Genomic DNA, 12,150 nt, shown 5'->3' with positions numbered 1-12,150 from the left:
GTTGAACAGTATCCCCTAATCTGCTTCGGAAAAAAATGTGTATTTGTCATGCCAAATGAATGAGTCATGCCAAAAACAAGGTTGCCTATTGGCTCAAAGAATTGATATTAACATAGGTGGAGTTTTGGTGGTTCTAGGAGACATTACCTCAGTTAAAAAAGGACCAGACCAGACCATGCTACTGGTTTCCGCTCCATCATTTGGTTCTGAAGATATTATCATCCACATGTTTTAATCAATAAAAGAAGTAAAAACAGTGACATGAAAAAGCCATTACATCATCTGGTGGGCAGTTAACATCATATGTGTCTATTGCAGTTGTATTAAGAAAAAAAGTACTGTTGCCAAAAGGGATTGCAAACAGAAGTTTCTCAATAGACAAAAATAGAGAAATTGAATTGAATGTCAGGACAGGCATTATTTTAAGGGGTACTCTTTTCTTCCCCAAAACATACCAAAATATTAACAAATGTCATTTTTTTATTACTCGTTAGTTAATACTTTATATAGTAACCTTTTTTATAATTGAAAATTCCAACTAAAACTGTTCAGAAAGCCCAGATCCCTTCTTCAGGATTATCAGTTTACCATTAACATGGGGTTACGTTTGTGTCAAGGCAATTTTCTCTTTGTGTGTTTTAAAATGATTTTTTGTCTGATATAAAGTTTCTACACTTCGTTTTTTGGCTCTATCTTGAGAACCGACCATCCAATCCCGATGGCACTTGGTCTAAACACCTCCTGGTCGGCACTTTTGAAAGCTGTATCATTAATTCTGTATTAATATCTTTGATGGGAATATATGTATATATCATTGAAATGGTGGAGCTTGCGTCTTTAAATGTACTGAAATAACAAGTTGTTCAGGACTCCCCTTTTCCATTAAATCAAAAGCATGAGTTTTTGGCATGCACACTGTAAGTTTAAGCAATATTTTAGAGTGTAATATTAGGGAGTACATTGCAGGGTTGTGTCAAAATGTGAGATCCAGTAATACTGTATATTAATCATCTACAAAGCATGTAACTATGTCTCGCCAATTTCTGGCATTCCTCCATAGCTTTAAAGACTCAATCATAAACTCTTAGGTAGAACTAGAAGACAAGCAGACAAAGTTTCCCGTAATGGCATCTCTGTATGGTTATGGTTGAGGCTTAGTGGAAGGGCTACAACCATTGGAAACAGCTGCAGGCCTTTGATGGATTTCATCATAAATATAAAAAGCCTTTATACCTATGCTGGCTTGTTTCTGGCAATCCATAATACTATCAACCCATTGAAACAAGCCCCCACACTCTGCTTGTGAAATGCAGCATTGAACAACCCCAGTACAACCCCACCAAGCAGAGCTGGCAGCTTGTTACATGCAGAGTGGAATAACATTCCTCAATGTGTCCAAAGATTGATTGGTTCAGTGAAGTGCAGGTCTGTTTATAATTTGGTTTTATGGACTGTAATCAATCTCATTGTAATTCTACAAAAAAAGGTACTTGGTAATGCATTTGCATTTAAGGCACCATAGTTTATCTGAATACAGATAATTACATTATTTTTTTCTTTTGTGATGAAGAATGTATAGAATGATCTGGTTCATTACTATGCTGGTCATTACAGGTATGTTAAAATGTCAACATAATAAACAAAATCCCATATTAAACACACAGCCGTATATCCTCAATCCTCCTTCTGTCAACTGTCATTTACTTTTTGCAATCTTGGAAATAGTGCTGTAGGTTAGGGAGGACTGGTTAACTATAAGTTTATAATTTCCAGAAAGCACCATAATATGCATACATACTGTAGGTATCCAGTATATTTCTGTAAGAACATTTTGTTTCGAACTAGTCTAACCGTGTTCTCGTATAGATCCGCCCTTCACTTATTATGCAACACAGACAGCTTTTTGATTACATTCCAAATGTTTTGCGAGCTTGCAGTCTAGGATCCTTCCTGTATTTGTGGAGAAAGTTTGTATTCCCAGTCTGTACATCATTTGTAGTTTTATTATCTAATTAGGAGGACCCGCCCAATAGTCAAACTGACAATATAAAAACCAAGGACCACTTGAAGAAACTCGATGAGCTGAGAAGGGATTTCTTCTAAAGGTTTGGGGGCTTTCATACAATATGTTTTTTTTATTTATTTATTTTATTGTTTAAACAAGTCTTTATTTCTGTTGTGTATTAATATTCCAACATTTAGAAACGAATGAATATTTTTTGTGAATATTACAATATACTGTGTATGTCTATAAGAAGTTTGTTATTATTATTTATTATTTTATTAGTAGTTGTAGTAGAAGTATTTCTGACAAAAAGCCTAATCAAAAATAAGTATTATTGCTACAACGAATCATTGGGTGTACCGGGTATTTTTTTTTTCTGTTTTCTTTTAGTTGAAGCTTATTAGCAATGGCCATTTCACCTTCACTTGGTTTTATTGTTGTGCTTTTATCCTGCATCGCCATTCTACCACACTTCTCATCTGCTCAGGGTAAGAATATTTTTTTCAGAACCTGTAGTAGTATATTAATGTGACACAGAAATAAATAAATAAATATCTGTTTCAACTTATTATCGGACTCCACGCATTAAAACAGCTTATTTTTTGTGTTCATGTCAGAGTTCATGAACCTCTCAATGCGACCCAAAGTCAAGTGCACTGAACTCACTTGTGGAAACATGACTAATGCATGTGTATACACACAATAGCAAATTATTAACAGTGTATCATGACAACCAAACACAGTGTATAGTTAAAAAAAACAACTACGCTATTGGAATTAAAGTAACAGCTATGCTTATAGTCTTCTCTTAGAGATTCTTTTTAACACGACCTCAGAACCCCCCATCCCAATTCTAGTGGAATTTTTAAGTGTCATGGTCAATCATTCAGAATATAGCCACCCTTTAGAAAATATAGGGTGCTGGAGGAGCACCCTATATTTTCGTTTGATTGCTACTAACAACCAAACCAGCAAGATGGGCTAAATGGCCTCCTCTCGTTTGTAAACTTTCTTATGTTCTTATGTTCTTATATATGAGAAGCAGGTGGCATGAAGGAAGAGATCAAACAAGCATTTATAACATAGAGGTATTAGCTACCAAAAATACCACATCAAACTATAGTGGTAGGATATACATAGCCCTTGAATTTCACTTTTACTCAAGAAGCAAGTATTGAAAGGCATTGGCATTTGCTGTATTATTTTACCTTGTGAAGGGAGCTGCCGTACACGATGTGGAGAGGACTACTACAGGGGCTATGCATGCCACTGCGACTACAACTGTCTGCTTCATAAGGAATGCTGCCCAGATTATGAAGGGCTTTGTACCACAGGTAAGGCTGCTATTTTTATTTATTTTTTTATTTTTATAAAACTTCCCCTTGAGATAATATGATAAATCTCTTTGTCAATATGTAAAGGTGTTAAAATCATTGCCAGTTAAAGGGCAAAAGTGTTGAGTGCCCCTGGTTTCTACTGTGTTGTGTAGTTTGCGTTTTTTTGGAAATGAAAGAGAGTTAATGCAATAACCTAGCATTGTGTTACCTGTTGAACTTAAAATAAGTAAATGTCTATATTTGTTTCACAGCAAACTCCTGTAAGGGGCGCTGTGGAGAAGACTTTCAGAGAGGTCGGAAGTGTGACTGTGATGCTGGCTGCTTAGAATTTAATCAGTGCTGTTCTGATTATCAAAGCCACTGCTTAAAAGGTGAGGTTAATATTCTATGGGTTAGATTTATTGAACTGGAGAATCCAAAGGATGCTTAAATGTTACCTCTAGTTATCAACCTTCTCATTTTTTTATTATTATTATATGTGTATTTTTATCGCAGAAACTCCAAAAACAACTGTTGCTAAGCCCACAACTGTGCCCATCACAACAAGAGCGAACACCCCCCAAGTGCAAGGTAGGACAGCCTCTTCAAAAGCAATATTACACAATAAACACATGTGTTTTAAAAACAGCTCACCTTTAAAATAATTGTGATTATATATATATATATATATATATATATATATATATATATATATATTATGACATTAAGCAAAACTAAAAAAAAAATGGATTTGGCTATGTTATGCCTTTTCATCTTGAGGGTGAAAAAAATGGCTGATTTTGTTATAATCTCTTTTTTTTTGTTCTTTTTCTAGCAACAAAGGAATTGGCAGTAAACCTGTCTCCTTTAATTCAGAAACCAGTTCCAACAACTCAATCAGCTACCACAGCTTTGTCCAGGTTTCAAGCCATTGAAACAACAGCAAGTGATTCCAACAGTGCGAATGAAGAGATGATCCAAGGTACAGTAAGCAGACAAACCTGTGTGCAAACCTGTCTCAGTTCAAAATAGAATTCATTTTAAATATCATTAACACTTTACACTGTAATAGCACATCAGCAATACATTTGCATCTTTTTAGCAATTTGTTATCAACCAAAATAAAAATTTAATTATATTTGGCACATAATAAATAACACATAGAAGGCCCACTGCAGTGCTTTTTATGAAGTTTTTAGCAAACAAGCAGGGCGAAATTGTTGCCAAGACTAACATACAGAAAATATTATGCTTAGGAAACAAACTTTTTTTTCTCAAGACAGGAGATGGAAGCCAATATTCCACAAATCATTTTGGATAAAAACAAAACAAATTACAACTCATATATTTGGAGTATGACCAGTCTTGAAAGGCATATTTGCAGTACCAAGTAAATGACCCACTCAGACGTCATGATTCACAAACAGCTGGCAGGGTGATTGACTGAGAATGTATGAATCATGACTGGAGCAAGAACATTATGTTGCTAATACATCTCAAGGATAACAGTCTCGCAGCATGGGGGACAGGCCAGATGCATGGCTGGTTGGCTACTCCTAGCATTAAATAGGCAGGTTCACACTTGTGGGCTACAGTAGTTTTGCTAATCCTACTCTAATGTGGTAAACACTTCATTTCCTCTCATATGTCCTCCCAGATCTGTCTGAAAGCCAGATGATCACCCTATCCACTTTACCACCAGTCAACCAACCAACTTCCAGACTTGCAGTTACTACAATGCAACTAGAAAACCTGAAGTATCCTGAATTTCAAAGTGATGATGAGACAGTCCTACTTGGTGAGTTTGTACAGCTTCAAAAGTTGTTCTAGTAGAAATGTTGTAACTATCTTATATATATATATATATATATTTTTTTGTAGAATTAACTGAAGCAATGCCTTACCAAGAACAATTCATCCCAAGTTTTACTCATTCATTTTCCACTGAGCCATCAGCACCTTCAAGCGTGTTTTCCATCCTTCAATCAACCACAGAAGCATCCACAAAGCCTGAAGAACATGCAAACCCAACAGAGCCCCTAGTGTTAGAAAGTGATACCATAAGACCTGCTGTTACTGAGCAAACTACTACACCTTCTGCAGCAGTAAACGATCAGGAATCAGAGACCCCATCAGAAAGTGATACCACAGGACCTGCTGTTACTGAGCAAACTACTACACCTTCTGCAGCAGTAAACGATCAGGAATCAGAGACCCCATCAGAAAGTGATACCACAGGACCTGCTGTTACTGAGCAAACTACTACACCTTCTGCAGCAGTAAACGATCAGGAACCAGAGACCCTGTCAGAAAGTGATACCACAAGACCTGCTGTTACTGAGCAAACTACTACACCTTCTGCAGCAGGAAATAATCAGGAACCAGAGACCCCATCAGAAAGTGATACCACAAGACCTGCTGTTACTGAGCAAACTACTACACCTTCTGCAGTAAACGATCAGGAACCAGACATCCCATCAGAAAGTGGGTTTGAACCCTCAATGACAGATGCACCTGAGACTGACACACCCTCACCTCCTGAGGGAGATGTTCCTTCAGCAAGCCCAACCCAGACCCCTGCAAGTACCAGCACTTTGAGTCTTACCACCACCACACCTACAAACAATCCAAGTGACATTTTCTTACCAGGTATGAGCTCTTTATTGTCTAGTTTTCATCATCCTATGGACATGGCATGTTGTCCTCTAAGTGTATCTGTCAGGGTGTCACTGCACCACCCAATATTTTCTTGCATTACATTTAACACATATTCTTGCACATTTTAACATAACTGACTATATTTTTGGGAGATTTATTACTGTTAAAATTAACTTCTATACTATGTTACTATAATGTTTTTTTGTTTTTTTTTTGTAGAGTTTATGACCACAGTGTCAAACCTAGAAGATTCAACCTCACTTCCTCCGTATTCCACTGAGTCGTCAACTCCTTTAATTGCCTTTTTCACCCTCCAGTCCACCACAGGGGCATCTGAAAAGCCTGAAGAAAAGGCAAACCCGACAGAGCCCCAAGCTTCAGAAAGCAGTACCACAAGACCTGATATCGCTGTTCTAGCGAGCATAGCTGCCATAGATAATGTGGAAGAATTAAGCCTGACAGAACTGCAGACCCCCAGAGGAGCGCTGGCCACACCCCCTGGAACAGAAAATATTCCAGAACCTGCTGTACCTATAGGTGCAGAATCAGTGAGCCCTACTAATGGAGCTCCTTCATCAGCAAGCCCAACAAAGATCCCTACAATCATGAGCACTCCGAGTTCCACCACCACAGACCCGACCAGGAATGTTTTGTTAGCAGGTATGCTGTACATGCATGCCGTTTACCATCATATGCAGATACTGCAAGAATGACTGTTTGTAACCTACAATGCGCTGTATTGCAGATATAAACAATTGCTCTGGGTGCTTAAAACAATCCCAAATGGTATTAATTATCAAACTACCAAAATAGTACAGGCTGCCATGTTTGGTATTTACACCTGTATTTATGATATGGCAGAAATTAACCTTTTTTATTTCAATTTGAGTATGCATGGGCATTTCCAAAGAGTTTATATCCTGTGGAGCACAGTGAGTCAAAACTCTGGAGGGCAAAAGCACTGTCGTGCCAACATGCCAGTTTTCTATCCAAAAGTTGAGTTTTTGAATGCAGGAGACACTATTTCCTCTGGGATTTTTGTGGAACAATTAAGTCTGGACAGCTGGGGAGTTCCAGAAGCTTAAGAAATTAACTTCACCCTGTTAAATACTTGACCGTATTTTAACATACCCAGACACTTTCCAAGAGTTATCAGAGTTAAATATATATATATATATATATATATATATATATATATAGTGGTGTGAAAAAGTATTTGCCCCCTGTCTGATTTTCTGCATTTTTGCATATTTTTGACACTGAACGTTATCAGATCTTCAACCAAAAATATTAAATAAAAGGGACCCTGAGTGAACAAATAACACAAAAAGTTGGTACATATTTGATTTATTTATTAAAGAAATTTATGGAACACCCAATGCCCCTGTGTGAAAAAGTAATCTCCCCTTTAGACTCAATAACTGGTTACGCCACCTTCAGCAGCAATAACTGCAACCAAACGCTTCCTGTAGTTATTGTTTAGTCTCTCACAGTGCAGTGGAGGAATTTTGGTCCACTCCTCCATGCAGAACTGCTTCAACTCAGTGACATTTGTGGGTTTTCGAGCATGAACTGCTCGTTTCAGGTCCTGCCACAACATCTCAATGGGGTTTAGGCCTGGACTTTGACTAGGCCATTCCAAAACTTTAAATTTCTTGTTCTTCAACCATTCTAATGTAGACTTGCTTGTGTGTTTCGGATCATTGTCTTGCTGCATGACCCAGCTGCGCTTCAGCTTTAACTCATGGACTGATGGCCTGACATTCTACTGTAGAATTCTCTGATACAGCGCAGAATTCATGGTTCTTTTTCTCTCAGACTCCATCTATATACTACTACAACCCACAAAAAAATCTGACCAGATACAATGTGAAAAATGTGCAAAAATGCAGAAAATCAGACAGGGGGCAAATACTTTTTCACAGCACTATATATATATATATATATATATATATATATAGTGCTGTGAAAAAGTGTATATATATATATACATTTCATCATATTGCCCTGAAATTATTTCATTGTTAACTGGTGATGATTGACAATATATTAACTTGTGTTTGACTTGAAGGTGATGATAAGCAATTTTCTACAGCAAGTTTAGATGACAACGATGATGACAATCTCTGCAGTGGCCGACCGGTAAATGGGATAACGACTCTACTAAATGGGACAATGTATGCGTTTCGAGGTAAGATAGAATATTATTTTATTTTTAAATCACAAGCAAAACTAAATCCTATAGAATAACCCCCTCAGTCACTGCATGTAGAATTATACCAAAGTTTAATATTTTCTAATGCATGTATGTTTTGGCAGGGCAACTTCTCAAGCTAGAGCTCACACAAATTGTTTTTAAATTTAAAAAAATTAAAATAAAAAATGTGACCAAAGGGGGTGTTAATATATTTTCAGTGAATATTACAGCACTGGGTGCAAAGTGGGGAAAATGAGGTAAGAATGAATCATCCTATTTATATATTAAAAACAACTGTGGCCAAGATGTGTCAGTCATAATTCAAGGCGGCTACATGATCTCCGAAAAACAAAAAGGAACAGTTAACTCTTTAGTGATACATTCTCTCCCCCCTCCCCCCCCCCCCTCCAGGACATTGGTTTTGGATGCTCAATTCCTATGGGATAGAGGTGGGATATCCTCGCAGGATCACAGACGTCTGGGGCATTCCCTCCCCCATTGACTCAGTCTTCACACGCTGTAACTGCCAAGGAAAAACCTTCTTTTTCAAGGTGTAGGCTTGTAGGCAATTGCTTAATGATTACAGCCTGTTCATTTAGGGTTTTATTGAGTTATAGTGCACAATAATATTTTGCAGCTCTAGAAGAGTACTAAAAAATTTGAATACAAGTCAGTTTTATCAAGAATTTCTTTCAAACTCACATCCTTGTTTCATGTTTAAATCCACAGGGCAGTAATTACTGGAGATTTGAAAACGGGGGCATGGACCCTGGCTACCCTAAATTAATTAGCAAAGGCTTTGGAGGGATTAAAGGACAAATAACTGCAGCTCTTTCAGTTTCTTCAAGCTGGAGAAGACCAGAATCAGTTTACTTTTTTAAACAAGGTTGTGTGTTTTTCGTTTTTTATTCAAGTGGTTATGAGGAAGTCAATAAAAATACAGTGTCCTTTGGAAAGGGGAGGGGGATAATATGTGTAATTGAAAATGCACCTGTATTACATGATCTCCGAAAAACAAAAAGGAACAGTTAACTCTTTAGTGATACATTCTCCCCCCCCCCCCCCCCTTCCAGGACTATTAACCTGGAAAAGCTCCTCTTGCAGCAATTCCAAGCATGCTGGAGGAAATCTTTTTGAGATACACAGTTCAAGACTGATCTTCAGACAAATGCTGGATTAGAGCTAATTTGAATATTATTTCACAGATTAGACCACTATGCACTCTGTAGTTTATTAAACATACCATAAGGAGAAAATATATACAACTATTAATGAGACTGAAGGCATGTTTGTTTTTTGTTCTTCCAGAATTGCTAATGAGTGAATGCATTTTATTTTGTAGGTGGTTTAGTCCAAAAATATTCCTACACTCAAAAACCACCACAAACCTGTAAAAAGATGCAGACTCAGTACTCAGTCTACAGTATTAGGAACCGGTTTGCACGTCAGCTGAGCAGTCAAAGCAAAGATACAGGTAAGCATCAGCCTTGTGTTTATCATACTGAAAAGAAAAACTACAGAAGAAAACAATATGCACATAAGCTGCTTATGAAACTTTTTTTTTTTTTAAAGTGATACAGTAAAAGTACTTCTGCAGACAGTTTAAAAATGGAAAGCAGGCAAACATTTAATTTTTATTCTTGTCTTTTGTCTTTTTAAAAGTTACTCTTGGCCAGGAAATCAATATAAAATTACAGTGGAGAGGATTTCCCACATCAGTCACTTCGGCTATATCTGTGCCCAATGCAAGGAAGCCAGATGGATATGACTACTTTGTGTTTTCCAGGAGTAAGTGTCAGAAATTATCAGCTGCCATAGATGAAAAAATGGTTTATGATATAACCCGATGTAACAAATGGCAAACAAATTTCCCTGAACAAATAGTGTTGTACATAAATCATTTAAAATGACTTTAAACTAGTTTTGCTGAACACATAAAGCACATCGGGTTGGCAACATATAGCTGGTACAGTATTTTCAGTTTGATCACATTTAGGCTTTTCCTCTGCCTGTTACTCTAATTATTGCCATTGCACCCCCCCCCCCCCCCCCGAAAAAACTAATTAAATAAAAAAACCCTACTATAAAAAAAAAAGTGTAAATCCTTAGCTCCCTTCATAACTGCATTTCAGATGATGATTGTACCTTTTTAATGCTATTTTCCTTCCATGACATGTTCCTGTCTTATACAGTACAGTAAAAGGGTCAACTGATAAACTTCATCCAGAAATTGGGAACTTTCTCTCCAGTTTCTAACAGTATAGGAGTTGGACAACTTAAAACGTGGGATGTAGGTCACCATGCCCAGCTAGGAAGACATTTCAAAACTGACTGAGGGATACTGGACTATTTCTCAATAGTTCACTGCCTCCAACTCCTTCAGAAGCTCTGGTTCAAATTTGCTGCAAAAACCTTTTCTCCAGAACAGCAGACCAGTCATGTGAGGGCAAATTAAGCATTTCGGATATTTTGTTCAACCTGTGTTTCTCACTCACTCAATTATAAGGCTGTTTTGCAACAAAAAAGCACCAAACTCTTCTGATTCTTGTTCATTTTATTTCCACAGCTCAATACTACAACATTAATATTCTTGCTGATCAACCGACTGTACTGCCTTCTTCAGAAAGGCAACGGAGCACAGCAAAGGACTGGTTCAAGTGCCCATAGTGATACACCTGGGAAATAACTTGGAAGCAGACATCGGACAACTAATAGTCAACTTTTATTAATATAAACAAAAAGCAATACAGGCAAGAGGTACTCAAAACTTCCAAAGTACAAAACGGCACTATTTAAGCGGATTTCCATAAACGAAAGCAAGTGATTGCATGTTTTTAATTAGCAGTTCAGTTACAGGCAGTGCAGAATTAGCACTGTGGTTAACTCATATTTCCTCTATTATACCGGCCTCTACTGCCCATCGCATGGCTTACACCTGCAGAACAAAAAGAAATGTATTAGGAAAAAGGTTTTGGGTGGCAACTATAAAATGTATTTTGAAAAATAAAATGATATATCTATATTAAAAGGTCGCTCCGTATTCTTCATTTCACTGGTGTGGGTCAGAGTTGGGAGTTATCAACTCACCTCTCTGGCGGGTTATTTGACGTCCCCGGGTTTCTGTTTTCCCAGACTGAGGCTGCCGATTCACCAGCCTGAAAGGTTTGGGCTGGCTGCTGCTGGTGTCTGATGGTATAAAAAATAAGTAAATAAATAGAATGTGATAAAATTTCGTATTACTTCAATTTGGTGCTGCAGCGTTTATTTTAAATTGATCAAAATGACTGCGGCCCTTAAACGAGGGCTGCGATTATACGGAGGGCGGCCTTTATTAATAATACTATGCTTTACAAACGCTGCAATATTTTCTTAAATGATTTAAGGCATTTTAGAAATGGCGCCATGAGAGGCTCCGATCTGCAGCACTATACTCTTGTGTTTTTGGGGCTTGAATACAGTACATTTAGTGACAGTTAGAGAGCCTATCAGGTGAGAGTTGGGAGGTCAGGGGAGTGCTGTACCAGCGAATCAGGAGTGTGTATTGGTTGCTATGGGGCAGGACAAGAAGAGGAGAGAGAACGGTAGTGTGAATATCGGTTTGATTTCTGTTAAAACTAAAATATCCTACTCTTATTTTTTTTCTCACTGATTTACCTTGCTTGTTTGTAATTTCTCTAAGAGAAACAGAAACTAAATCTTCTCATAGATAGTAAGCAAGTATTTTTTTTATATAATTGTACAGGACTGAGTAAAATTCCAATTGAATAAAAAACAAAACAACTAAACCCCCTACAAGATGATATGTTCAGCCAGCTTTTGGATAGCGCTTAGAGTGACCTGCAAAGCTCCAAGTTCCTCTGAGTTTAAGTTTTCACCATCCAAGCTGACTATGAGGTAAACAGCCCTTGTTTTATCCCCTGCTGCTTTGGCACTGAACTGAACTGGAAAAAAAGGGGACGTGAAGGACTGCTGTG

At 37.5% G+C, this 12,150-nt stretch overlaps 2 protein-coding genes across 8 annotated transcripts in view; one reads left to right on the top strand and one right to left on the bottom strand.

Annotated features, from left to right (window-relative positions):
• The first annotated feature begins 1,913 nt into the window (after window positions 1-1,913).
• On the top strand, window positions 1,914-11,208 carry LOC117416642 (proteoglycan 4-like). 2 transcript variants are annotated; one of them, XM_034027929.3, is made up of 15 exons: window positions 1,914-2,105; window positions 2,396-2,493; window positions 3,223-3,339; window positions 3,594-3,713; window positions 3,838-3,912; window positions 4,157-4,303; window positions 4,979-5,119; window positions 5,203-5,970; window positions 6,199-6,639; window positions 8,075-8,170; window positions 8,588-8,727; window positions 8,906-9,062; window positions 9,519-9,650; window positions 9,839-9,964; window positions 10,743-11,208. In XM_034027929.3, exons 2-15 carry the CDS (start codon window positions 2,412-2,414, stop codon window positions 10,841-10,843), a joined length of 2,643 nt encoding a protein of 880 aa, XP_033883820.3. In that variant the 5' UTR covers window positions 1,914-2,105; window positions 2,396-2,411; the 3' UTR covers window positions 10,844-11,208. The 2 variants fall into 2 exon arrangements, with proteins under 2 accessions (XP_033883820.3, XP_033883818.3); XM_034027927.3 differs by having other exon boundaries at window positions 8,051-8,170.
• The window catches only part of LOC117416640 (nucleoprotein TPR-like), a 28,349-nt gene continuing 27,084 nt past the window's right edge, over window positions 10,886-12,150 (bottom strand). For all 6 annotated transcript variants that reach the window (XM_059034836.1, XM_059034838.1, XM_059034837.1 and 3 more), the window contains exons 50-51: window positions 11,264-11,362; window positions 10,886-11,111 (exon numbers count right to left, since the gene is read on the bottom strand). In XM_059034836.1, coding sequence (XP_058890819.1) covers window positions 11,056-11,111; window positions 11,264-11,362 — 155 coding nt within the window. In that variant the 3' untranslated portion in view covers window positions 10,886-11,055. The remainder of the gene's footprint in view (window positions 11,112-11,263; window positions 11,363-12,150) is intronic.

This window comes from Acipenser ruthenus, chromosome 12 (genome assembly GCF_902713425.1).
Source record: "Acipenser ruthenus chromosome 12, fAciRut3.2 maternal haplotype, whole genome shotgun sequence".
In the NCBI taxonomy this organism is placed as follows: domain Eukaryota; kingdom Metazoa; phylum Chordata; class Actinopteri; order Acipenseriformes; family Acipenseridae; genus Acipenser; species Acipenser ruthenus.
Note: the sequence above shows the minus strand (reverse complement) of the source record. Positions and strands in the feature narration are given on the sequence as shown.